Source organism: Nesoenas mayeri (assembly GCF_963082525.1).
Source record: "Nesoenas mayeri genome assembly, chromosome: Z".
Classification (NCBI taxonomy): domain Eukaryota; kingdom Metazoa; phylum Chordata; class Aves; order Columbiformes; family Columbidae; genus Nesoenas; species Nesoenas mayeri.
The window spans coordinates 62758699-62786009 of NC_137542.1; the positions used below are offsets into that span (position 1 = coordinate 62758699).

The 27311-nt window shown below is 37.8% G+C and overlaps 1 protein-coding gene across 2 annotated transcripts; it reads right to left on the minus strand.

Annotated features, from left to right (window-relative positions):
• Window positions 1-1325: 1325 nt before the first annotated feature.
• On the minus strand, window positions 1326-22551 carry AGGF1 (angiogenic factor with G-patch and FHA domains 1). Of its 2 annotated transcripts, XM_080361963.1 has the most exons (14): window positions 22190-22551; window positions 21322-21418; window positions 20651-20856; window positions 19679-19825; window positions 18379-18567; window positions 9795-10149; window positions 9031-9142; window positions 7750-7801; window positions 6207-6308; window positions 5683-5848; window positions 5354-5436; window positions 4214-4341; window positions 3195-3294; window positions 1326-2342 (listed from the first exon to the last, which is right to left on the minus strand). In XM_080361963.1, exons 1-14 carry the CDS (start codon window positions 22358-22360, stop codon window positions 2142-2144), a joined length of 2109 nt encoding a protein of 702 aa, XP_080218089.1. In that variant the 5' UTR covers window positions 22361-22551; the 3' UTR covers window positions 1326-2141. The 2 variants fall into 2 exon arrangements, with proteins under 2 accessions (XP_080218089.1, XP_080218090.1); XM_080361964.1 differs by lacking the exon at window positions 6207-6308.
• Window positions 22552-27311: the final 4760 nt, after the last annotated feature.

The following is a 27311-nucleotide window of genomic DNA, read 5'->3' on the forward strand; positions in this document are numbered from 1 at the left end:
ATAAGGCTTGCACACTGTTGGTGGCTTTCACCTAAGTCATACTTAAAACTCTGTCAGAGGTCATTAAGGCAGGATGTGAAAAAGCCTTGTTTAACTCAATACAAGTCTTCCTACTCAATAAAGGCTCACAACCTGCTTGATACGGATTAGTCAGACATTATTTTCAGTTGTTTCGTTACAATGCTATGTTTTAATGGCACCCCTTTTCCATGTTCCTAGGCAGCATCCAGAGAGAATGGAATTTGTCACATCAACACTGAACTGCAGCTAAGCTTCAGTGCTTTATATGGGACTGTTTGGTGGAAGAGGACACTGCAGTACTGAAAGCAGTCGGTGCTTGAATGCATGAGACCATGACCTCTCACAGAAAGCAAAGAATGTCTTCAGAAACTTTAAGAAATACAAACTCAGCTAAATCCTTTCAAGGTTCTTCACAAGGCAACAGTAAACCAGTGTTTCACTTTTCTTAGAGCTGTTACTTGCATAATTTGGGAAAAGGAAAGCTAATGTTCTGACTAAGGTGTGTACAAGATCTATTGCTCTCCCTTCAGACTGAGATTTGTAGTTTGACATACTATTAAAACCACAGAGATCAACTTAAAAAAAAAAATAAAAGGCAAAAACTTTGAGCATACAGACTCTTTCCCCCGCCCTCCCCCTCCTAATAGCAGATATGTGGTGAATTAAAACTTAACATGTAGCTGTTTCATAAAGAACATTTTTTTTTCACAGCCACAAATAGGTAGCCTCTGGTAATGTGAAATTGTCAATATAAAGGAATGCAACAGCAAAGTAAGCCAATAATTCATAACTATGACTAAACAAACTGTTTAGGAGGCAAACTAAACTGATTTTAATTAAGTAATATTGCTGCAGGCAGATTGCTCGTAAATGTATCTTCAACTTTATACTACTGAAGTATAGTGTACTTCAGGATGGTAAACTTCAGTGCTTTAATGTTTCAACACAGATTGAGTATTTTGCTTTGTATTGTGTGTCTGAAGCTATATTAAGTAAATAGCTAGCAACTTGTCCTAGTTTCACAGGCAGCTGTCCAGCGCTGTCAGGTATGATCCAATAGGATGGTGAGACTACAAACTTTTCCTTGCTTATGCAAGTATGAGAATTTTAACTTGAATAAAACAGGATTAAGCTTTTCTTATTTTAGAAGAGCACTCCTATCCCGTATACACACAAGATAGTATCAAGAAGAACACTGCTTAAATTGACAATGATTTATTTGGTTCAGGAACATTTCAATAAATACCATGCTTTTAGCTTCAGTTTGGCAGTCGTTCCCCACTAAAATAGGTTGGTTGGTTGAGTTTTTTTTCTTGCATGAACTCCATTGCCAGCAATGGATGTAGCTGAACAAGTTAACAAATAATGCACACAAACAGCAGTTTTCTAAACATACCTCCTCTTTTAAAGGCATGATACAGATTTACTAAACAAATCTCAGGCAAGTTCTTCACAGAAGAAAATTTTGGTATAAGCAGTCTGAACATTGTTTTCTTCACCAATGCTGGTGATTTATTTCATGGAATACAGTATTTATTTTTGAACAGTACTGATGAATCATTTAAAAAGATTTTTTTCCCCTCTTAAGGTAAGCTGAGGCATGTGACTAATACTGAACTGTATGAATTTTAGAGTGGTGTACCTCTTGTGAAGCATTTCATGGCAATCATGGGTAAACATACAGGAAAGGAACAGGCAATATGAGATATGCTGTTCATAGCGGTCTGGAGGATTTGAGTTTTCTTGTTTGTTTTACCTTGCTTTTAAACCACTGTTCAGGTCATAAGGTATCATTTTAAACAGATGTTTTGTTTGATTTCCATGAAGAACTGTGTTAAAAACACGGCTGAAGAAACTTCCTGCTCATGATGAGAATCACTTTCAAGTAGTTAAATTTGAATATCCCCATAAATTCCATTCACTTATTAAAAATGTGTTTTTATAAAAGCATCAGGACTACAGAAAACCAGTTAACACAGAGTTAATCTTGTATAATTTTTTCCACAACTGTATTTTACATATCACCAAACTTTTGCTTTAGCAAAAGAAAAAAAGAATAAAAATAAATTCTCTTTTGACTATTTACACACAGGAATTACCCTGCTGTGGGACAAAATACTTTATTCTACAGTCCCTTTAACCCAAGACGTAATCTTAGGCACCTCCTTTTGTGATTTAGGTTCTTGGAAGTTTTCAGCAAACCTTTCTCTTGCTTTATCCCAGTTCTTTTTATTCTTGCTCTGAATGATCTGAACATCTTCAATTGAGGATGGTCTACTGGTACCCAAACCTGCATGCATCTTATGTAACTGAAGGTGGATCTGTCAAACACATTAATATTGTTGTAACTGCAAGTTAGTTATTCTAAATACTTTAAATCATACTTTATCATAGTAATTCCACCCCCCTTCGCAAGTGCTTCTCTTTAAGGCTCTTTAAGGTATGTAGATCCCACATGGACATCTAAAGTATTCTTAAAATGATGCATCAAATCACCAGCTCTGGAACTATGATCTAGAGTGCTGAATAACGTCACCCGCCACTAACATTACTGAGAAATACTTCTCACCGAGTGAATAGCTCATGAGCCCTGTGCTGGGCAGTCTGACAACAAAAGGCAGAGTGGCTCTGAGCAACACTACTGCCAAAAGACAACACATCTCTGGTGACAAAAATTGGGCTAACATGGCTGCCAGAGGCCCAGAACTCGTTGGCTAGTGACTTCAGGCAGATTTTCCTCTCTCATGGCCCATCATCTAGCTTGATTTTTGTGCTTACTTCGGCCTCAGAGAAAGTGAAGGATTCCACCATAAGCCCATCTTGAATGCACATAATTGAAAATTACTTCAGTCTTCCTCCAGGCTTTGTATTAAAATGTGAGATTATTAATTCCATGCCCTGAAGCTGCCTGTCCTCCCTTGCTTAATTTCCTAACAAACACAGACATTATGGGGATTTTCCATTCAAAGGACAAAATAACTGAAAAAATTCAAAATACTTCATTAATCAAGTAAAAAAAATATTTTTTATTAGTTCTACTAAGATTATCCTTCCTAACCTGATTTTTGAAATGTTTCAAGTGAATAGCAGCTTAGAATTTGACATTTTTTACTGCAAATACATTTCTATTCCTTTTTTTTTTTTTTTTTCAAGTAAAAATGAGAGAGACCTACCGGATCCTTCATACCGCTACCATCCTTGCCTAGGCCTTCTCCTTTCTTCCATCCCATCTTCTCCAACATTTTATGTCCTTTGTTGCTGTTGCTGATTTCACTTTGAAGAAAATTTAATATAACTGATAAGTAAGAGTTAATAACAAGTGTACACTCTCTACTCAAACAGCAAAAGACACAAAGGTGCATGCATATGCTGCTCTAGAAACCAGGACTACTATTCTGTTCCTACTCCATCAAGAGCTGCCCAGAAGACCCCAGTACAACCTTTTGCCCGTTCTTCCATTAGTATTTTCAGTTACCGAAGCCTTGCCAAGCCTCTGGTCAATACCAGCTTTCTTAAAACTCCTTTTAAACTACTTGCTTACTTTTGGAGTTAAAAGATACAGCATGGGTGGGAATTGACTGCATTACGTAAAAGACAGTATCACTACATCACCCTAACACTAATATTGCATTGTTTCACACTTCCCTTTACTAACTTAGAAGCACCTACAAGTTCATGTTTCTTAAACAAACAACAAAACAACCAAAAAGCAACTACAGAAGCAAAGAATTAAAGAAAAATATTAAAGTAAGTGTCATTTAAGAGTATGTAAATGGATATTCTGTGATATGCTGGATACTGACCATGAAAGAAACTGCAGGTGAACGATTTGCATGTGTACATTACTGTGAGTGGACAGGAAAAATAGAAATTGCAACACTTGAAAAACAGACACTATTGAAGGAGTCAGTAGTGCAGGTGGGAAGTTCCTTGATTTTTTGAGTTGGTAAGAATGTGATCTAAGCATCCTTACTGCCAAGTTGGATTCTGTATGGAAGGTGAAAGGTTAATAGAGCATATGAACTGGCAAGTGAGAATAGATAACCATTTTCTACCTCTCCTAACACATTATACACAGGTAATTCATAACCTAACAAACTGTATGCTAGTAATTAATTCTCAATTTATCATCCTTTAAGATTCACTAGGGAAGGACACAGATAATTTTCCCCCACCCCCAAAACAAACTTACATATGAACAGAAGCTGGACTATCATCTCTCTGGAAGATTCCTGCACTTCCAACGGTCTCTCTGCGTTTTCCTGCTCTGTCTTTATACTTGGGATTCTTCAATGCTTTGTTGTCTTCATACTCTATGTTCTTTATAAGCAGATTTCATTCCACCAAGACAGAGAAAGTGGGCTTTAAATTCTTTATTTTTGATAACTTCACTGCTTCTGGTTATTTCATTAATTCTAAATTTTATAGTTTTTTGTTACAGTTCTCATTTAGCAGTTTCCTACCTTACAGTCATACCTTGTAAGATATTATTATTGCCATCATCACATAATAATGTAATATTGCCTAATTCATGAATTTCACAGAGGCTGTAAGTAAATTAACAGATTCTCTTGCATCTTTCTCTTGGTATGAAGAATCAATCTCACCATATTAAGCAGAAACCATATGGACATGCCACTGACTTTTTGTTTAAACATTTAGCCTCTTCAGCAACTATTTCTTCAGAATAGATTACAGAACTAAGCCTGTGTATACATCCCATATCAATATTATTTTGGTAGCTGAAGAATTTTAGAGAAATTATGGCATTTTGCTGTCCACACAAATACTTATTAGAAGTGCTAGATGTAACCCCATAGTTCAAATAAATTCTAAACCAGAAGTGACTTAAATATTTACATACTATATTGCCTGTACATTCATGCTGGTATTCATCTATTGTAAAGAGGAATTAAAATAAAAACTTAAATTTCCCTCCTCCTTCCATAATTTTTTCAATTTTCATTGTTTTTTCTTTCAAAATAAAAGATAGCACTGCAATTTACTGCAAACTTAATTTGCAGAAATAAAAATATAAATGTCTTAAAAAATCTTAACCTCAAAAGGACGAGGAGTCTTGTACACCTTGGAATGGATCTTATTTTCCTAAAATTTTTACACAACTTCCATGCCCTGTTACCAGCATCTCTCTCTGTAGACAGATTTCTAAATAATTATTATTTAGCGTACAAAATACAAGCTTGAATTAAACTACCAGGCTCAAGTTTGAGTGCACATGAGAACTTTTCTTATCCACTGTAGTCTATGGCTTAAAACAAGAATCACTAAGCAGATGTAGACTTGAAACCATCAACTTTTACCATAAACTCACCTGTAAACCATATTTTACCCGTATCTGTTTTAATGCTTTTCTTCTGACTAACTCCCTCTCTTCTTTGCTAAGCGCTGGGCAAACTAAAAGGAAGAATATAGGATTGAATTTCTAATTAATAATGTAACATTGTTTCAAAACATAAGAGAAACATGAGAAATTTTGTTCTAACATTATCCATAGACGCAATCACCAAGAAGAAAATACATTATCACGTATTGTAGAACTAATCTCAGTTGACAAGAAAACTGCAAGAAAACTGAATTAATTATTATGTTCATAAAGTAAAGCTGTAATAAAAAAACATGTCCTGTGATAACATGACTAACCAGAAGATTCCTTTTTTCTGTCCAGGCGAAGATGTGCTCTGACTTGTCCTGGTTCACATCCATCACAAGTATCACTGCCAGGATGTATATGAAAAGAAAGTACAGTTTCACCAATCTTCACTTCATCTCCATGCTCCAAGATGTAGGGATCACATTTTGTTTTAGGCTACAGCAAAAGAAAGTTTTGGCAGCTACGTTAATTAATTACTAATGAAGGGTACAAAGTCTGTTTCATGACTACTGCTCATAATTTAGTAATTCAGTTTGGTCTCAAAATGCAGACTATTTAACTACAATGAGTATTTCACTCCAGCAACTGCAACCATAGTGGATTTTTTCCTAATATAAACCAAACATGAAGCATTTTAAGTGGCCCTAAATATAGAAGGGAACCAAGGAAGACATTTATGTATGAAAAAACCCTTCCAATGACATTACTGGTGATTTGCCATAACATATGTAAAATTGACATATGGCTACAGTTTTCTGCAATGTAGACAGCATTATTAACAACAGGTACTCACCTGGAGAATCTGATTTCCATTAACAACTGTTCCATTCTGACTGCCTTGATCCACAAGAACATAACTTTGCAAATCGTGGTCAAAATACACTTCTGCATGGAACTGATAAATAAAAGCAGAAGTGAAATGTTCTTATTAAGCAAATAGTTCACAATTTACATGCTATTTAAACATAAGACTTCAGAATATATTTTGAGGCCTTTTTAAATGAGTGGCTCTGGTACTCTAAGTTAATAGGGTTCCACACCTTCTGATTCCATCCATGTAAAATGAGAATTAGTGGGCCACAACAGCATGAGCTAAAGTATACTATTAATAATATAACTACTTTGACCATTAACTAATTCAGTACCAAAAAAGTATATACTTTCAATATGGCAAGGATGCTTTACTTAAATGACTGCAAGATTCAATAATACAGCATTTTTAACTCTTCTCATAAATAGAAGTGTTTTGTTTTCCTTGCAAGTTATGTTACAGCATCCCAATTTTTTTCTCTTTCAATTAAAAAAAAGATTCTCATTCTACAGCCTCAGCTTACTTGGTCTTTCCTATCTAAAATAGCTCCCTAAATGCCATGCTTCTGTAAATTTCACATAATTGACTTTCACTTGCATGTTAATGCCCAGGACACAACTAGCAGTCATTTGCTGTCCTTTTTTTATCCTTTCTGATATTGAGACTAGCAATCTAATTTTTTTGGTTTGTTGTTGCAATTATATATACGTATTCCTCCCAATGCCACAGAGAAAACACAGCTCCTGGCCAAACTCAAAGATATATACTACCATCAAAAAATGGCCACTGAGCAAACCAAGACATCAACTTCTCTGGCTTACCAAGACTCCCAGTGAATACAGAAGTCTAAAAAAGTGACATTTTCAAATTTGACAAGCAAAGATCCCTTTTGCTATAGTAGAGAAAAAAAAAATAGAGTCAATCTGAGAAGAACGTGTTCATTTAAAACAAGTCTCTTCTCATCTTTGAGCAATAGCAGTTGCTACATTCAGTAATGTTGTTCTGAGCGCAACCGCAAGGATTACTTTATGACAAAGTTCTAACTAGCTGCATCAATATTTTATATACCATTAATACTTAGACTAATAAGTTTTCCTCAAGTTCAGTAACTAAGAAATTCAAGATTCATATTATGGTGTGGGTTGTTTGTGGTTTTTTTTTGTGTGTGTGTGGTTTTTTGGTTTTGTTTGTTTGTTTGTTTGTTTTGGGGGGGGGGTTGTTTGTTTTTTGTTTTTTGGGGTTTTTTTGGGTTTTTTTTACTGTGCATGACACTGTGGATTAGTAAAATTCCAATTAAAAAAAAATTTAGCTTTTCTAGACTTTGAAATCACACTGTTGGTTGTGTTAAATTCCCATTCAGTAAAATATTGTACATTTTCTTAATTTCAAAGGTGGCTAAACTCAAATTTCATTCTAAAAGTTATTTTTAAAAATTAACATATCATTTTGCAGAATTTAAAGCCATAAAATCTAAAGCTTCATTCATACGCTGATCTACCTTCCAGCAGACAGAAATAAGAGTTACCTTACTGACTCCAACTTCAGGAATCTGAAGTGTGTGTCCAGCATCCTTTTCTCTGGAAGGGAAGTTGATATAGAAATCATGACTTGTAGAAATAGGTCTAATAAGTGGCTTACAAAAGGTGTGGTTCAGTTGCACCTTATCATGTATATTTTCTGAGCTATCAGGGAGTTTTACAGATGTAACACACTGTGCTGCAATATATACAGTGTAAAGACTTGCTTCAAGGTCCCTTCTTCCATCTATTAACTATACACAGTAGGTAATGAATATATGACAAAGCTGTACCATTACATTTTCATCTATAAACCTGACATTTCTATCTGAACTTTTATACTTGTACAAGGCCTTTACATGATAGTCTGCACTCTGCATCCTTCAGGCTCTTCAGTGCATTTTGGCATCAGTCTTCAATGCTTAAGTTGAATTCTTGGTAGTGCTAGGCAGGTAATACAAGCAATGAAAGAATCTGTATAGATTATTTTTTTTTGTCAAAACCACTGCAGTAAGAGGAATGGATTTGTGCATTAGTTTCTTATACTAGGGGATGAAGAAGCAATGCAGCTAGCAAAGGACCTATACGCAAATTGCAAGCAGAATTGTCATCTGTTAATCTTCACACAAATGCATCTAGAAAACTCCAGCTACAAGAGCAAGTCAAACCACATCTATCAGCATTAGATAAAAGCAGCTGAAAAGCGGTGAGGTTTTCAGTAACTAAGCGAGAAAGCATTAATGCTTCCACAATGAACAAACCAGCTTTTTTTCTTTTTTAATATTAGAAATGGAAAAATGCATACAGACTAGCACAAACCTCAACCTATTATTTAAAAACAATGAACCAACTCTACTGGAATTTGAATGTGTGAGGAAGTCCAGCATATATTTCCTTGTGATCCTGAATTTCTGAAATGCGTTCTTCCATTTCTAAAATAAGTTAACGTAGTGATCCAGGAAAAAGTTTACTTACTTTCTAGAAAAAAAACCTCCAGTTTTCACAGAGTGACTAGCCACTATGCTGCCACTAGGACTCAGACACAAGATCCAGCTATCACCAACAAATTTGCATGAGTGCTGATCTACATTAACTGCATATGCTATTATCACAGCAAGCATGTCGTTATGTGACATGACCTAAATTTCTTATTGTGGGCTAACCTAACTCAAGAGTACCTCACACCTCCTGCATGCTAGGAGGACAAGCATGAAGAGTAGGGACGAGCAACCCACACCTTTTTTAAGTGAGGTACAGTTTCAGAAATAATCAATTCCACTCCGTTTTACCTTCCAATTGTAGCAGGTCTCACGGCTGTAATAATATAAAGTGATCCAGTCTCTAGAACTGGTGATCTTATTACAATTACTCTGATACAAGGAGGCCAGATCTTTTCTTCATCTATAATTATTAAAAAACAAAACAAACCCATTAGTACCAACAAATTACAGTTTTACCCATATAGTCCACAACTTTCAAACAAATGATACATGGTCAGCCATTATCTGGCTGACTCCTATGCAACTTTCAGAAAAAGTATAAGCACATCCGAGAGAAAACTTTGATGAGACTGCTGTTTCAAACGCAGGCTGCACACTAAAGTATTAAAAATATTTTCCTAATTCTTGGTATTTACATGTGCACAACTCTTTAGTTACAGCAATGAGCTATAAATACACTCACAGAATTTACTAGCATATTATGACTTCATGGACCATTATTCGTAACAGGTTAGAACACAATTTTACTTTGAGAAAAGGCAGCACCTTTTGGTTCACCACGTCACAAACCTACCACTGAGGTTTCTACACAAGCACAGGATATTATACCCCTAAACAGCTTTTAGGAAAACACCACTACTTATTCCTGGCTACTGTGCAAGTATTGAGAAAGAAACAAACACTGGTAACGTATTACACTTTTTAATTCAAAGTATTTCAAGTCACAGGCGCTTTTTTTTTTTTAATTATCCAAACTGCTTTCTTGTGGTTTGGTCTTAATGGGATCCTGGAAAAATACACTAATATCATACAAAAAAGCCACAATAATTCACCTTCATCTTCTGAGTCTTCTGAATCAGCAGTTTCTTCACTTGTTACTTCATCCTCACTGCTGTAGGCTTCACACTCAGAATCTGTAATTTCACCTTCTTCTGGCTCACTCTCCGTGTCTGCTGTTCTACTGTCATCTGTATATGCTGCAGTATCTGGTGTACTTTTGCGTGAATGTGAATTTATACTGTCTGTAGAAACTGATTCTTTAGCTGTTAAACTGTTTCGGGCTTTTGTGTCCATTTTAGTCTTCTTTCTTACATTTGGAGACTCTTCTTCTTCAGCAGAACTTACTTGCTCAGTAGTGGAAAAGCAATTCAGACTGTTAGATGATTTCTGCTCTTCTGTGTCCAAATCCTGGAGGGGAGTTATAAAATGTTACATTCTTTACAGATTGAGTTATTCTAAAGTCTGCCATCAGCCTGTAAGTACATTATGTACTAGGAAGAATTATTTTTGCAACTATTAAGAAATGGTTATATTTCCAGAAAGTTTAGTGCATGCAATCAACAGAATATTGCGGTAGAAATATTTTCACATTCTACTAGACATGACTGAAATAATCTTCTATTTGAGAAAGTGACTGCATTCCTCTTCTAAACTTCACATTCCTTCCTCTTTCCGCGTACAAAATTAAGATCCTTGTCCACACTTTAAAACTTGTGCAACAGTTTCTTGAATATTTTTCAGTTTTGCTTTTGTGACACTTTTGCCCCCTCTTACTCAATTCTTGCAACTTTTTCAAAAGTTCTTTAATTGTTCTTCATCATATCTTCCTCTTGATTTTGTCTTCTCATTTTTTCCACCCATGCTCGCCTAATGACCTGCTCTTCCTCCTTTCAAGACTGCCAGTTTAACAAAGCCTTTCATCAAAATACTGTAGAGAACTTCATTTATACTATGTGCAGCCTTTCTACTAGTAATCCATTTTCTACTGCAACAAATTTCTCCATTGAATACCAGAAAGATTAAATCATTGCAGGTTATTTCATTGCCACTTGATTTCATTAACACAAAAACCACCATCAACATTTTTTTAAACTGAGAAATCTAAAGTTTCAGAATAATTTTGCCAGAGTACCTTGAAAATGTAATACCCAATCTAATATGACCACCAAGAGTGGGAGAGGGAAACAGCTTTAAGACATTAAAATAAATAAATAAATAAATAAAATCTCAGATTAGAAGTTACTTGCCTTCTTGGATTCAGAATGAATGCATTCAATTGCCCTGAATTGTACCAAACATATCAACACAGCAGCTAAAATAAAAAACATCCTTGGCTTTTCTCAGTAAGGTTTTGTATAAAGCAGTCTACATTTCAAGATACATTAATTAACATGAGTGTTAACATCATGGAAATTAACACTCTTTCACTTTTCAGAATCGTAAAAACTCATCAGTGGCACAGCTATAAGACAAACATAAGAATTCTTCTCAGCCCAGCAGGGAAGCTGTTGGATGGGACTTCACAGTTTACTTCTGAAACACTTTCAATAAGACAGCAAATTCTTAGAAACAATCAGCAAATTTTAAAATACCTCATGCTATAGCAGCTAAAACTGAAGGACTAGCAGTTTGTTTAGGGTTTCTCTATAGTGCACTAGCCCCCCTCCCTGAAACCTCTAAGTATTGGAACTAAGAAAGAACAGGATCATAAAGTCACTGCCTAAAGAGAGACACAGTAATCCTGCCAAAAGTAAGACTACACAGTCCATACATGTTAGACAAACTAATTCCATTAGAAATCTTTTTGGAAAATCTGATTATCACATTAAAGATTATTTTTCAGTGTATTTATCTTTGTCCATATTTATGTTTAGTATGGATATTAGATTGATACACAACATACCAAGGTACTCTGCAATCCTATATGTGTTTCTTACCATAATATTGTGAGCTACCAAAACTTCAGTAATCTAACCTGAAAACAGAGAAACTAAACAGTCTGCTAAAATCACAACTCAGGCAAAGCAGCAGATGACTGTGATGCACTGATGCCCAAGTATAATGCTCCAACCACTCAGCTCTTTCTCCACAATGAATCCAGTGACACTTATTTTTGGCATCACTTCAGATATTCTAAATTAGAAAATAAAAATATGCAGTTTCAAAGCATAGCAACTAAAGAGCAGACACTGTTCTGGGTTGGAAACAGGAATTTAAAAAAAAAACCCACTCTTACAGACAGACCAAGAATTCTGTACAATTCTGCCAATATGACCATTAAGCCTGTTTTCAGCAGTTTCTGTATTTTCCCACTATCACTACAACCAACTACTAAGAAAACAAATAAATGAGATAGTTCTGTTAAGTACTGATAAGAAGGTAATCTGTGCATTTAGAAATTCTTGTACAAAATTGAGGATTTAAAAATGGTATTCCTAAAGAATATGTATTTTGAGCCATTTATGATTTCAGATTTGTATTAAAATGCTCATCTTAATATCTAAAAATTAACCCTATGGATGCTGAATGTATTCTTAAAGCATTTGAGGGGGTCTTTACCTGTGCTGAAGAAATCCTCTCCATTATATATGGCTACTAGTACTTACACAAAACATATGTAGCATGCATCAAAATGTAACTACTCAAAAAGCACCCAATACCTTGCCTCCATACAATAAATACCATCCTGATTGACCTAACAAGTACTAGCAATGCACTTCGTTTCTTAAGGTCAAGATATTTAACTCTTCATCCCAATCTCATGATTACAACCATATTTGTTATACAATGGTACAAGGCTCATATATTCCTTTGTATGTCGCTTTGCCTGATACATCTAAATAGTGAGTATACCTACCTCATCAGTCATATGTTGGATATGGATTGCCTCTATCTGATTCAGCCATGAAAAACCTTGTATCTACTGGGTATGATAACATGATCACTGACTTTTCTCTCACTAAGCATGAGTAAAGTTGAGAAGTGGGATAAATCTGATCCATAATAAACTATTGCTTAACTACAGGGCTGAGTTGGTTCCTATTTCTGCATCCCTGACAAAGACAGCCACAGGTGCAAGTGAAATCAGGATTTTTATAATATGTAATTCTTAAAAGATCACTGCTCATGGGATACAAGTCATGCTCATGTGAATTGATAGCTTTTCTTTATGAAGAATAGACCACAAACAGCTGGTAACAACCTTCTGAAGTGCAGATTGGCTTACTTACAAAATATACATGAATAGTCACTGAAGAGGTTTTAATGAAAAACACAAAATATTTTAAGCATTTAACTATACTTTTTGCTTTACTGTGACCGAGCAAGACATTTTGTCTTTCAAGACTTCACATTTTTCTGCATTATGCCTGATCAACATGCATGTTCAACAATTCTTCAGCATGCCTACAAATTCGAACTTGAAAAATTGTTGCGAGCATAATTAGCTTAATTCTAAGAAATGCACTGTTCAAACTGTATTGTTTTCTAAATTAATGTATTTTATACAAAACATGTAAATATAAAAAATACAAATTTTCAGAAATGCAGTCTTCTTGCTTCTTAGTTTGCTAGAAGTTCAGTAGGTGACTCAACAGAACCCTGGGTACTCAATGCCCTCATCTAACGGGCTTAATATTAGACCTTTAGCACTGACTCTCAATTTGAAGTATTAAACTGAAATTCAGTATTTTGCTAAAGATTTTAAAATAGCTTTTTCACTCAGATGACTAAGCTTTCACTTGCTAGCACCGTTTCACAAGTACATCAGTTACTGTCTTCTACCATACACAACACTTGAATTCCCAATGCAAAAAAAAATCTAACTAAAAGGCAGAGAAAGAATAAAGCTCTTCTTATTTCATAAAGACCCCATTTTATACACTGCCGGACAGCTCTGAAATACAGGAAACATAAATATAAATTAGCCTTACCTAAAGAAGGCATAGATTCTTTAGCCAACATACCCTGTGTTAATGCAGCGATGCTAAATATGTCTCTTCCTAAATATTTTAGAATGCCATCAAAGTTTTCTTCAGATGTTTTACTTATACATTGTTTCAAATACATTTCAAAGTTACTTTGTAGATGAACTGATTTTGATCAAATAACTTTAAAAAGATCCCTTAGGAAAATAGGTACCTAAATATCAACTAGTAGATATTATTTTTCCTCTAATAAAAATACCAAGGTTAAAGGTAAACATCCACAGACTGGTGTGTTTGGTGTCTGAACTCTACCTTCACCAGAAGCTGCCAATCCAAAAGAAGAAATCTTCAGATTAGCCATGGTGTCTGTCAACTGACGTACCTAAAGATGGGATGAATATCAGCAAAAAGTAAACTACATGTGATTAAAAAAAAAAAATTAAAAAAAAATCACTTCTTGAAGCGTTCTGTGGGAAATACTACTACAAAGGCCTCGTATCTCCTACCAAAATAGCTAGAGTGCTTCCTGGTGGAAAAGAATATGGCAGAAGTTAATTTTGAGCACCACACATATAAAATTTACAGTTATTCTTAAACTACCATCTAATAAAAGTAATTTCTGAGAAAAAAAAAAGCCTACATCAGACCCTGCATCTAAGTGTTGCTATGTATTTCTAACAGCCCAAATCCAGCAAGCAGAACTACATGATCACTCCTGCATACAGTCTATTCTCCAACCTGTATGGAAGCACTAGATCTAGATATTGGAACACAGATCACATTATCATTGATGTTACCTTGTGATTTTTTTTAAACTGTTCTAAATTTATATACTTAAAGGTTTTTCTTGTACAGGACATAATTACGGTATTTCTTGCCCCACTGTTTGTTTTTTTTTTGCCTACCACTACCATTGGAACTGAACTACATGCCTGAAAGTTTCAAAGTATTCCACCCACTCTCTTTATGTGAGCAGCACAGAGGCTCATTATGGCAAATAAAATTCCTGATTGCCTATCAAAAATCTAGCATGTGGGCAGCATACTTAGTCTCACAAGTCAAAAGAAAACTATTTGTAATACAGAAGTTTGGTGACTGAGAAGAATCTCTTTAAAGAAAGTTCTTGCATAAATTAGGAATATTCCTCAGGAAATACTAAGCATGAGTTCCCCTGAATTCTTTGCGCCCTCCTCTATCCCTTCCCCCCGCCCCGTAGTTAGAAGTAAATTCATTTTAGTTTCTTTTTTTTGTTGTTGTTTGCTCATTAACGTAATTAAAAATACAATAACATTTTAACAGATAAATTTTATTTTTCAGATTCTCAGATTTATATTCCCATTTTGAAAATGCTGCAATATTTGTAGAGAATACATTGTAGTGTTAAGCATCCCAACTTACTACTTAGAAAGAGAAACTATATGTAAGATAGGTGAGCACATCAATTTCTTCACAATAGCTACAAACCAAACTGCAACTAAAAAAACTGTCCTGTGACCAGAAACAGAGAGTTAACAGATTGGCCTAGTTACGGTCTTTTTGAGATTAAAGAGACATACTTTGGTTTAAATAGATTAAGCCATTCAAGACTCATGTACAATTTTTGTAAAAACTATACAACTACCAGTATCACCTATGTAGAAGTATCTGCTGTGATAATCTACACATGCAGCTGCTAAATTCCCTTATTTCTTGCATTTGACAACTTTTAAGTAATTCTTACTGTCAATATTTGTTTGCATTTACTCCTTTAATTTAGAAAGAAAACAAGTTTAACAAGTGTTTTGTGTACTTGAGGTTCTGTAACTACTGCTGTCTACCCCCTCTTCACATGCATATTCTTATGAACCAAGAATAATAATGTTCAGGGGGTGTATGACATATTCCCAGAGTTAAATCCTGCTTTATTGGTTTATTTTCCACTATTAGTGGTCTGCAGACCAGGCAATAAAACCATTATCCTACTTGTACTGGCTGTAGAAAAAGAAAGTTGGATAAAACCTACTTGGGTCAAGAAATTAGGTAATGTTTGGAGGCCTTTTTCAGGCTAGTAGCGCAATTTAATAACCAACATGGAAAAGCAATAATGAAGTACTGATCTTCAAAATAATTGTTGCAACTTTAATAATTTAATCAGTATTCAGGGAAGGTGTTACTTTAGCTTCAGATTTTTTTTGTCGAGAGTGGAAGAAGGAATAGGGAAGGTTGGGCCTAAGAATGTAGGAAAGCGTATCAACAGACAACACCTAAAGTACAAAGCTCTGCTTAAACCCAGACATGTTTGGGTTTGCTTTAGGATGTAAGTACAATAACTAGCATAACTAATTAGTGCCTTTATCAACACCAGACCAAACTGGATAACAGCAATATTGCTAAGAAATATGAAGCATCTATGAACTGGATGGTGCAGCTTACAAACTATTTTTTCAGTTTTATAACAAAAAATATAATATTTTATTATAATTTTTTTTTTAATTTTAATGTAACCTTTTATTTACACTAATGAATGAATCCCTTATATGAGCAAGAACCTCACAACAAGAACAAAGTATTTTAACACAGCTACATAAAATATGACAGTAAGGTGCTTTTGTTTTTTCTAAACCTAAAAATGCATTTACATAAAAGTGCACTGACAAAAAGGCACTCCTTTATTTTTGAAGTTTAAAGTGTAGAGTACTTGCTTTACTTTGTATTCTGTTTTTTCTGGTTTTAAAAAATAGAAAAGGCCTTGACTCTTACTATGGCACTAACTTTCACTTACTGTTCACAGATGCAAAGATCTGTGCACTACAAAATCTGTTTCAAATGTTTTTCTTATTATCCTGTTGGTCAAACAAGTTAATTCACAAATTAAGCACTCAGTTCACTAATAAAACACATGATAAAAAGTGGATGTTTACCTCCTACCTTGTTACTGTACAAGCTTCACAAAAAAAGCTTTGTTAACAAGACCATCTATATAAAAAAAATTACCAATATAAAACAAGCTAAAGGCAAGTAGCTATCTGTAGTATAATCAGATGACACAAGTGGATTGTATGGGATTCCAAAAAAGTAGCCAAAATTCTTTGTTGGGTCAGAGCTATTTATGCCACTGAACGTCACTTGATTTAGGTCAATATGTAACAATTCATCACAGAACTAAGTTTGAGATTTATTAATTGCACTATATGATAAGGGTTCATTCCTACAAACTTGCCATGATGCCTGCCCGACACACGATGAATAAAGTTCCATATCAACAATTCCTTTTGAGATTAGCAGAATGTTAATTCAGCAGTTACACACAGCATGCCCAGAACTTGGACAAGAGTAAAACTTTTCAGCTGCATTAGCTCCCCTCTCTTAAGCCTAAAGGGATCATTACACTTAGTGTTGCTAAGTATCCTCTTCAAGCTTTCAAAATGAAATGATGAACATTAGGTTTACTCAAAAAGTAGAAACTCCCACACTACTCACAATCTATTTATAAAATCTGTAATCCATGAAGTACCACTATGTATTTAACCTGGCTTCACTGGTTCTTAATGTAAACAGTGTCCACTTTCAAGTCTTTCAGAAGACTTTACTCCTGATACAAAATATGTTTAAACTCTCCACTGATACTACATAAGTATTATGTCAGAGTATTTGTATACTAACGTAACAATTTCAGATTTCAACCAATCAGCTTGACTGGGGCCTATATAATGAAATTACACAATGGTTAAAGCAATAGCTTTAAATAATGCAAGCTAAGGAGCACTGCAAACTGAATAAAACAAAAGATTCACTTAAATCTTAAGTCATAAACTAAATTCACAGATAGGACTATACAAATTAGATTCAACATCAGTAACAGTATTCATTGAGAAAATGCTTCTTGAGGTTTAATAGCTGTTACAATAAAACTTCTGGTGTTTAGGAGTGAGAAATATTTTTTCAAGGTGGCCACTATGTACTACCTGGTATGCTTTACTGGCAATAAGAAAAACAACAGAAAAGAAATAACGTTTTCTGTAACTTAAGATACAGCTTAATTACAATGGGCATTTATTACAATGTACAGCTTATCCACACACTATGGGCAACAAAAATGTATTGACCAAATAAAATATCAATAGGAGAGCATAATATGCAAAGAATTAGAACTTCAGAGACATTTCGTCCATCCTAAATGATGGCAGAGTAAAATGTCAACAGAAAAAACTTTGGAATACAGAGCCAAAGAGAAGGGGTTGTGTGTGTGTGTATTTTCAAAACCTTCAGCCATTTTTTGATTCATCAGGTAAATAAAAAACCTCAAACAAAACCAAAACAAAAAACCCCAGCAAAACAAAAACACTCGAACAACTGAAAACAAAAAAACAACCAAAACCTTAAAACCAAGACACTGAAGTAGCACTCAATTTCTGACATAAATCCAGTCCAGAGTGTACTCCAAATTCACTCTAATGTCCTTGCTAATCAGAGCGCTTCACTGACACTCCCTTTTAGATATCTATGCAGTTTTATTATTAATAAAATAAACATTGAAAAAGTGATGGAATCCAAGTTTAAAGTTTCATCCTTAATCACTCACTGGGAAAACTATTTGAACACTTGCTACATGTTACCAACCTGCTGTATATGGTTTAAAGATGTTTGAATCCTTCAGAAAATAAGCATCCATTCCATAAATTGCAACACCAAAAAAAGGTTTTGCATTTCTATCCATCAGTTCTAAAGTTACCTTATACTCATTTGCAGCAATTCGCTCCGGTTCTTTTCTCTTCTTTTTCCCTTTTTTATCCTTGGTGTGCTGAGTACCAGAGGCCTGATAAGACTGCAGATCCACTCGTGAATGAAACTGATATCGGCCACTTTCCACATCACAATAGTAATAAATTCCAGTTGCTGGATCATAATACAGTTGATTTTCCTTTATAAGAAACAAAGAACAATGTTATAATTACTTAAATAAATACATTGTTTAAAGAAACAGTTAATAAAGAACCTCATGCTAAGTTAAAAAAACAAAAAACTTAAATGTATTAAAGAACCATTGTGGCTTTGACCCTGGCTGGCTACCAGGCGACCATCCAGCTGGTCTCTCAAACCCTGTACTCAACAGGAATGGGAATAAAATGAAAAGCTCATAGGTCAAGAGAAAAACAGGTAGATCACCATCATGTTCCCGATTCATTTTGGTGAAAATAAAACGTAATTTATTGCCAGCTAAAAGAGTGCTGGAAGACGAGGAACTAAGACAAAACACCTCTCCCCAACCCTTTTTTCCCCAAGTTCTACTTCACTCCTTCATTCCCAGTTCCTCTACCTCCCTTCCCATGGCTTAAGCAGTGCAGAGAGATGAGAAGTGGAGAGTTGCAGTGAGTTCATAACAGTTTGTCTTTGCTGTTCCTTCCCTTTCACACATTTCACCTGCCTTCTGCCAAGGCAACCTGCTCTGGCATGGGCTCCCCACAGGCCACAGCTCCTTAAAGAGCTCCACAGGCCACAGCTCCTTAAAGAGCTCTCTTAATGAAAAACATATGGCAGAAATTAACCATTATGAAATTTTGATCCACTATCTGACATATTTTCTTAAAGAAATATTTTCTTTCCCATAACAGACTAGTTGGTAACAGTACTCAAGTAAAAGCACAAGTACCTTGTGTATTTTCTCTCAACACACTCCTCATAGATTTAGTTCAGCAATCTGTCTTCTTCTAAACAAGTCCTCTTTTACCTCAAGCTTTTTTAAGAATTACAGAGCAAATTTATAGTATAAAATTCGTACAATGCCAAGGAAGTTAAAGATCTCGGAGACATCAAAAAGAACTGGATGAAAATCTAAATTAATATCTTGCATGATATATTTGACAGTAATAATTCAACAACTAATTAACAAGTTTCCATTACTATTAGTCTTCAGTAATATGTTTTTCAAATCAAAGCCAGCTTGGATCTTGCTTCTTTGCTAACATCAACTTCTACTGCTAAAACTTTTGCAATAGAGAAAAAATGCCAAGGGTTCTGAAAATGATCCTTACCGAATTATAGTAGAATCCAGTGCTATGGTCATAATACAAGCCTGTATTTTCATCGTAAATAAATCCGGTTTGTGAAACAGCAGCTTCTGCAGCAGCTCTCAAGCTCTCTGCCAAAGAACCCTCTGGTACTGAAGTATCTTCTACTTCCTGATACCACAAAGTAAGAAATTAAGTTTTCTTCTAAAAAGAACCTCCTCGAATCTTTAGCATTTTACAAAGTCCTATTTTAAATAAAACAAACTAGCGCTCTACAGACTTTGATTGTTTCAAGAACTACGAAACAAGAAGGCAAAAATTTATTTGTAATTTACTGATAAAGTCCTACTTATTTCAGTGGGACCAGGACTTTAACCTGTGCCTTTCATTTTCACCTCACCTTCATTCAAGTGGTTTGCATCAAGAACACACACAGTGAATATCCTTCAGCACATTCCTAATACAGATTTCTGCTCTCCATTCCATTTCAGTTGCTATACACTAAGGCACAAAATCAGTTAAGTGAGATGGAGCGATCTAAGAGTAGGCTGGACAGCAGGGAAATAGTACCCACACCAAAATAAACCAATAAAACTCCCCAATAACTTTCTTCTCCTTACATGTTGCCTCCTTATATCAACAGAAGAAGAAGAAAAAAAGTACACTTCAAGAAAGTTGGCATGGCTATATTGAAAATACTCTGCTGATTACAGAATACCACACTTCCAGGTAATGTAGGACATATGTTTTAGAATGCGGTGTTTGTTTTTTCTTCTTTTTTTAAAACAAATCTAGGAGTATGCTATGCTTAGAACATACTACACATTCACTAGTTTCAAAGGACAAGGATGTTTGTCTGTTATCAGCAGCACCACACCATCATAAAAAATGATTTCATACGACAACATCAAGACCAAAAGCACATCTTTTAAATGAGATAAAATATTATAAGAGTGCTGACTCCAGAATTAGTAAAACCCCAAACAGTTCTACAACCTGTGAATTCTGGATGAAATTTTCCTTTTCTCCACCTTCAGGAATGTCAGTGGTGTCGATCTTTAAAGGAATATTAGCATCTGTCTCTGAGTCCTCTGTGCAATTATGCTCAGTGCCTTCAGTTTCATGATTGTGCTGCACTGGCAGTTCAGATCCACAATCCTGACTATCAGTGTGATTGTAATAATTTTCATAGTAGTAATAATCTGCAGGGGAAAAAATAAAAGTTGAAGTTGCATAAATTAGCAAAGCAATAGTTTACACAATGCAGTTTCAGGATCTTAAATGTTAAACTCAAAATTTATTTATATGTAAGCTAATGAAAATCAATTATTAGGTAGACCCTTTGAATTTATTCTACTCTTACTGAACAAATTATGTCTTTACTGTACTTTAAAAGCTGGTAAAACATGCATGTGTGTGAAGTGTGCTATTACTATGGAACTATGTAACAGGTTACAATGGCATGAATTCTGCTACAGACTAGGCTACATTTTATCCTGTTCTAAAAGGCATGTCTTGAATAAATATGAAACAGTCTGAGAGACAACGTTAGGTTACTGGGTTTAATGCAGCTAAGGATATACACTTGAAATGTGTTTTATATTTAAAAAAATCCAAAAGAAGATACTGTTCTAGATGCCCGTTTAAACAATCACCAGCCTCTCTACCTGCTTGTGACCACACAGCATAGTCCTCTGTCTGTACTTCTACGCTAGACGTATCTTTCTCCTTCCTCTTACGGAGTTTCTTAGTGAGTTCTTCCACCTGAAAGAAAAACAGCGCGTTACAGAATACAATGCTGCCTTGTAGGAGTCTATGCCAGAAAAGAATATCAGCCTATTTTACACTCTATAATTCAAACAAAACTTGAATGCATCATAAGTGCTTCAATTGATCTTTGACAGGAGACAACTTCCCTACTCAAATTGTTGGTATAATGCAAAACGTGATTTCTGGTCATGAAAGGTATAAGAATAAAGGCGAGCATATTGGAGGGAAAAAAAATGCTGAAACAAGGTTATTTTTAAGGTGCCAGCCCTGAAGAGTTGGATTTGAAGCAGCAAGCACTGTCCTGTGGTGACAAACTGCGGCATTTAAAAAACTCCTCTAGTTTGCCATCAGCATCCACTGGGCAGTTCTTCCACACTTTCTTCACCTCACCTCGTTTAAGCTTTTTTCCTTCTGCTAAATGTAGTTTTTCCTTCTGACTGCAAAATCAACTTTCTGGCAGTGAAGCCGTTACGCCTCTCCCCTCCACCACCACCACCTGTCGAGCCAAACGCTGAACGCTGACTCGGGAAAGGAACGCAGCGCTTTCTCCACTCGCCGGCGTCTCTCAGCTCGGGAGAGCCGGGCGGGCTCCGGGGGCCCGGGCCCCGCCTGCCCATCCCGGCGGATGCGCGGCTAGAGCGCTCGGCAGGATATGGGGGGGCTGAGGGATGCCCGGTCGGCGGGTGACAGCGGCAGGGATAGCTGGCAGGGCCGGGGAGGGGGGCAGACGGTGCCGGTGGAGCCGGTTCCCGGGAGGGGCCCTACCTGTCTCCTCAGCGACTCGTTGTCCTCCCGCGCCTCGCGGTAGAGCCGCTCGGTGCGGCGCACCCGGCGCTGCGCCCGCTCCAGCTGCTCGCGGTAGGCGCCCAGGTCCGCCTCCAGCGCTGCCACCCGCTCCCGGAGAGCCCGCTGCTCGCCGCCGGGCGGGGAGGCCATGCCCGCCCGCTCCTCAGCGCCCGCCCGCCGGCCGCGGCCCAGCGCCCGGGACAAAGCGGCGGCCGCGGCCCCGCCCGCCGGCCATGGCGCCCGCCCGGGCGCGAGGGCAGCGATGCCGGGGTCGCGCGCCCGTCCCCCCGCAGCGCGCGAGAAACTGCTCTCAGCGGGAAAACGGCGTGACCTGGAAGAGACCCGGAGAATCCGGAAGTGCCGGGGCTGCGGGTTGTGCGCATGCGCCTAACACCAGCTTGTGGTTGCCAGGCGACGGACGGGGCGGTAAGGGCCTGGTCCGGCGGACCGGCCGCGAGCGGGAGGTCAGTGAGGAGAACCGGAAATCGTTCACAGACTCACAGAATGTCAGGGATTGGAAGGGACCTCGAAAGATTACCTAGTCCAGTCGCCCTGCCGGAGCAGGAACACCTAGATGACGTTACACAGGAATGTGTCCAGGCGGGTTTTGAATGTCTCCAGAGAAGGAGACTCCACACCCCCCCTGGGCAGCCTGTTCCAGTGTCTGTCACCCTCACTTTGAAGAAGTTTCGTCTCAAATTTAAGTGGAACCTCTTGTGTTCCAGTTTGAACCCTTTTATTACCATTGGTTGTCACTGAGAAGAGCAGAGCCTGGCTCCATTCTCATTACACTCACCCTTTATATATTTGTAAACATTAATGAGGTCGCCCCTGGGGCTAGCACAGCTTGTGGCAGGGAGAGCGTTGGAGATATTCTGAGGAATGACCAGAAAAGCCCAAAGAGAACCAGAGTGTTAATTTCGGGGCCTGTGTGGGGTGGTCTCACAACTGGAGGTGCTAGAAGTCTGCTAATGGCCTGAAATCTGTCAATGGCCTCAATCATCAATTTTACCCGGTCATGCCAGGGAGAGTTTGTTGCTATTGGCATGCTCCCAGGTTTCACATCCCAGAGTGAAAAGTAATTCTGACGTGTACACTGTTCTACAAAAGTGCAATGTGGTTTTGCTTGGGATTTTTTTTTTTCCCTTGAGATTTGTCAGTCCATGTTGTGGCAAACCACTTGGTATCCTGGCTAGAAATTGCAGTGTCTGGAGGGTGTTGCCACTGTAGCCATCTAAGCAGCATTCAGTGCTATGTTAAACCTGCGCAGAGAGTTGCGGAGTTATAGTCCTGTATAAATTTCTGTTGCTGGAATTTCTAGAGGCAGCTGCAGAGGATTCTTGGGTTTTCCCCCATAGCCCCACCTCATTATGATAATTTTCAAACTTTCATCTCACAGGCCTCTGTTTCATGTGTTTTTGTACATCTATTTCATATATATATTTCATATAACCTTTTTTTAGGCCTTTCTGTGACTGCTGGTTCCTGCTGTGCTCAAAGAGTCTCAGCATCAAATTAGTGATTATTTTTGCCACTGTAATCTAGGCATTTCTGAAATGTTTTTACTTTGGCCTCATGCCATTGCTTACTAAAGCTTGGTAGCAACATGGGACTACAACAGGCTTCAGGTTACACCTCAACACAAACAAGCTTGAACATTATGTAGCTCTTGTGGAGAGCAGATAATACAACACTGTCAGTCTATGTGTTAGAAGTTAGTGCTACCTGTATTTGCTTGCTTCTTGCAGCCTCTGAATTGGTAACCCACTTCCAATAAATAAACCCCAAGGCAGGTGAGCTCAAAAATCACAGTATGTTGCAGCATTATTTTAACATGAACACTGATTTTTTATGGCAAAGGCAATCAGGTAATGCACTCATGTGCAGGTCATTAAGTACTCTACTGATCAGAAACTTACAGAACCAAATACCAGAACTCCAGAGCTTGGCTTACGTGAGCAGGCAAGAGGCAAACCTGCAACTATTCATAACCTAACAGAAAGGAAAAGGACAAAAAAGATACGTAGCTTGTGTTCTCTATGGCATTGTGTTACAGGGAGTAAAGGTGTAGTGTGGACTGTAGGTCATAAGAGATGTTAAAAGAAAAATATGGTTTCAGACCTCAGTTTTGCTCTGAACTCCATAGTTTCTCATTGGAAAGGCATGTCGTATTGGCCAAGAATTAGTGTGTTGTCTGTATGAAAACGTATTTAATTTCACGTAATGCTTTTGTATGTATCAAGATGGTTACACTTAGTGTGTACAAGTAAACAAGGACCTGAGCTGGAGGAAGATACTTTCTGAAAGAGCAGAGATTTCATCCACAGTCTTTAATGAAATTGTGTTAAGTTCAGGGAGTTGCACTATCTTCTTATTTAAAGATTAGCCCAATCTCAAGCCTTTGATCTGCAAGTCATATATTTAAATGTAAATATAATGGATTATAAAGTTTAATCAGTGAAAAAAGGATGAATAATGATGCCAGCACTTCAAAAAGTGCATGTTCCTAGAGGTTTGCAGCAGATGAAAATTTAGAGGGTGGAGGAGATGTACTTCCCTGCCAAGTGGGGAAAACATGTTGGGATGCCCTTGCTGTCATCATAGGCTGTTGTTCCACCATACCTTGCTGTCAGGAAGCAGTGGGCAGGAATAGCAGCAGGCCACTTGGAGGAACAGGGAATGCAGTATGTTGAGTGTGATTTGCACCCATGTGCACGGGCATTAAGTTTGAAGAAGGAAATGGCAGCTGTCACCATAACCAGCCAACTTCCAGACGGACCTCTTGGTTGATGAATGGTTCAGCCACATGTCTGAGGTCTCAGTTTTGCTGTTCTTTGATGTCATGATAAAGCCAATCAGTTGGTGCCTCTGAGTGTACCCTTTTGCTGCCCATGTTCTTTGTGGGCCCTTGACAGGGACTGATAAGCTGCTGTTGCAGCCACCCCTGTCTGTTCTGCTTGCTCCTCTGGGATGGGGTAGTTACATCTGCAAGTATAAGTGGCATACCAGCCCAACTAAACAGAAAACAGACAATTAGTTCCTGCACCAGGGGAGGATTTCAGTCACAGGCACATTTGCAACTAAAGCTCAGGAGATAGTGGAAGGGTGATGAAATGGCTTGTAGGAGATGAATACAGTAAGGCTGCTGAAACACAGACTGTCTGGCTAAGGGCAAGATCTCTAGGATAGCTCTCCTCCCCACATAGCTATCGTGAGACTACCCCTGCATGAAAGAAAATGCCACTGTGCATACTTCATAGGGGAAATACCAGAGCCCAAAGACTGCAGGGTGAGCCTGGAGGGGTAGGAAGAGTGAGGACACAGAGCTCTATCATTGCTTGTTCTTTCCCCTGGCTGATGCCATACAGGACCAACCAAGACTTGGAGGAAAATGTACCAGCCCAGCATGCATGGCCACAGGGTTGGTGTCCCTGCTCCATCCCCCTGCCTCTGTTGACAATATGATCTTCATCTGTGGCTGTTGCCAGGTTCCTTCTTTGCCTGAGGGGCAGTGCAAAGAGATGAAGGAGGTGGAGAAGTGCTCGAAGCCATCTTTGCCATCACAGTCTTCATGGCCTGTTCAAACCACAGTCCTTCTACAGCAGGAAATCATTAAGGCTTTTCCATCTTCTTCTGCACTGAGTTCTGAAAATGGACCTGCTTGGCCCTTTCTTGCTGTCTGCCACTGTACATCTCTTAAGATCTGCCTTTCCCAGTGACCCATGGATCTCCCTCTGCTCCTCATGGCTTGGCTGCTGTGCTCCAGCTTCTGTCCCTCAATGTCCTGTTCACTCACGCAGATATAGCCTGCTTGTCTGCAGTAGCTGTCACTTTATGTGTAACACCAAATTAGCTGCCCTGACTGTGCCCTATGCTGCTTTGAGATGAAGAAAATGAGAGAATCTCTGAAGATAAATGGGTCTTTATGATTTTCTTTGGTGTTTCAGTAAAGGTTCATATGCCTGATCAAAAGTGGGTTTTTTTGACTGAGGCAATTGCTTTGTCCCACCTCTGAGATGTTAAAGGCTTCTGTGAGTGTGATTTCACGTGTGTGGCAATGCAAATCTTATCTATTGTAAAAATGAACTTAAGCATAGCAATTCCCAGTTTCATGTGATTTGTAGGCTTGATGCTCATTACCTTGTATTCTTGCACATCTCTTTCTCCATGTGGGTTGCTGGAGCGTGTCCCACTGCATTGCAGGTTTGGGGGTAGATCTCTGGCTACTCTTTTCTGGTTTTTGCTTTCTTAGGAAGTGGTGATGATGAACCTGACTAATACTTGTTTCTAGCTTTGCAGCAACATAGAGATTATCCAGAAAGTTGCTCAAGTGGTGATAACATGCTGTGATCTGTGCATCTTTAGAAGTCTTCCTGGAACTTAATGATTCTTCCATCAGCTTATCACACTTGATCAGGCAATGAAATGTGCCAAGTTCAGTGCTTCAATAACCTATTTTAATAATAGTGACACTACTGCAGACAGCGCCACCTATGCACACGTTAAAGAAAACTCAGCTACACAGAAATGAAAGAGAAAACCAGGTGCAGTAGCTCAAGATTTTCAGCAGGGAATTCAGACACCGGCTTGTTCTCCCTTCCCATCACCCTCCTTTTTGTATGGATGTACATTGCTACAACAACAGACATCTCCAAAGCTGATCTAGGCTCTCTGGTGTTGTCCCAAGCTTTCTTAAGAGTGGTGACATTGGCTAGAGTGGCACTGCTCAGAGAACAAGTGCTTGACCTTAGCATATTTACTGGGATCACATTGTCTACCTCTTGGCATGGTGCTGGTTTAGGGGAGGCAAATTGCCTGGGCATGGATTAAAGGCCCCTCTGATATAATGGGGGGTTGAAAGTACAGGACAGCAGTATGTCTGTGTCGTCCTAGAGGAGTCCATACAGTTTCTTAAAGTTTAGGCAGATGACTGCCTCAGCCTTGACTTGGTCTTGGGCTGGCCAGGCATCCCAGCAACATTCTCTCAGATGCACAAGGAGAAATGCAGCCCCAAGATGCTGTATATTCAAACAGGAGGCAGCCAGTCAGTAACACCTCTTCTGATAGGTCCTAAGGACTTTGGGACACAGGCTTTTTGTCA

Coding starts and splice junctions, on each gene's coding strand:
- AGGF1 (XM_080361963.1), bottom strand. CDS start 22,360: ATGGCCTCCCCGCCCGGCGGCGAGCAGCGGGCTCTCCGGGAGCGGGTG. Junction 20,857..21,321: donor TGCTGTGTGGTCACAAGCAG/GTAGAGAGGCTG, acceptor TTTCCCCTGCAG/ATTATTACTACTATGAAAAT. Junction 10,150..18,378: donor TTGCTGCAAATGAGTATAAG/GTAACTTTAGAA, acceptor ACTCCCCTCCAG/GATTTGGACACAGAAGAGCA.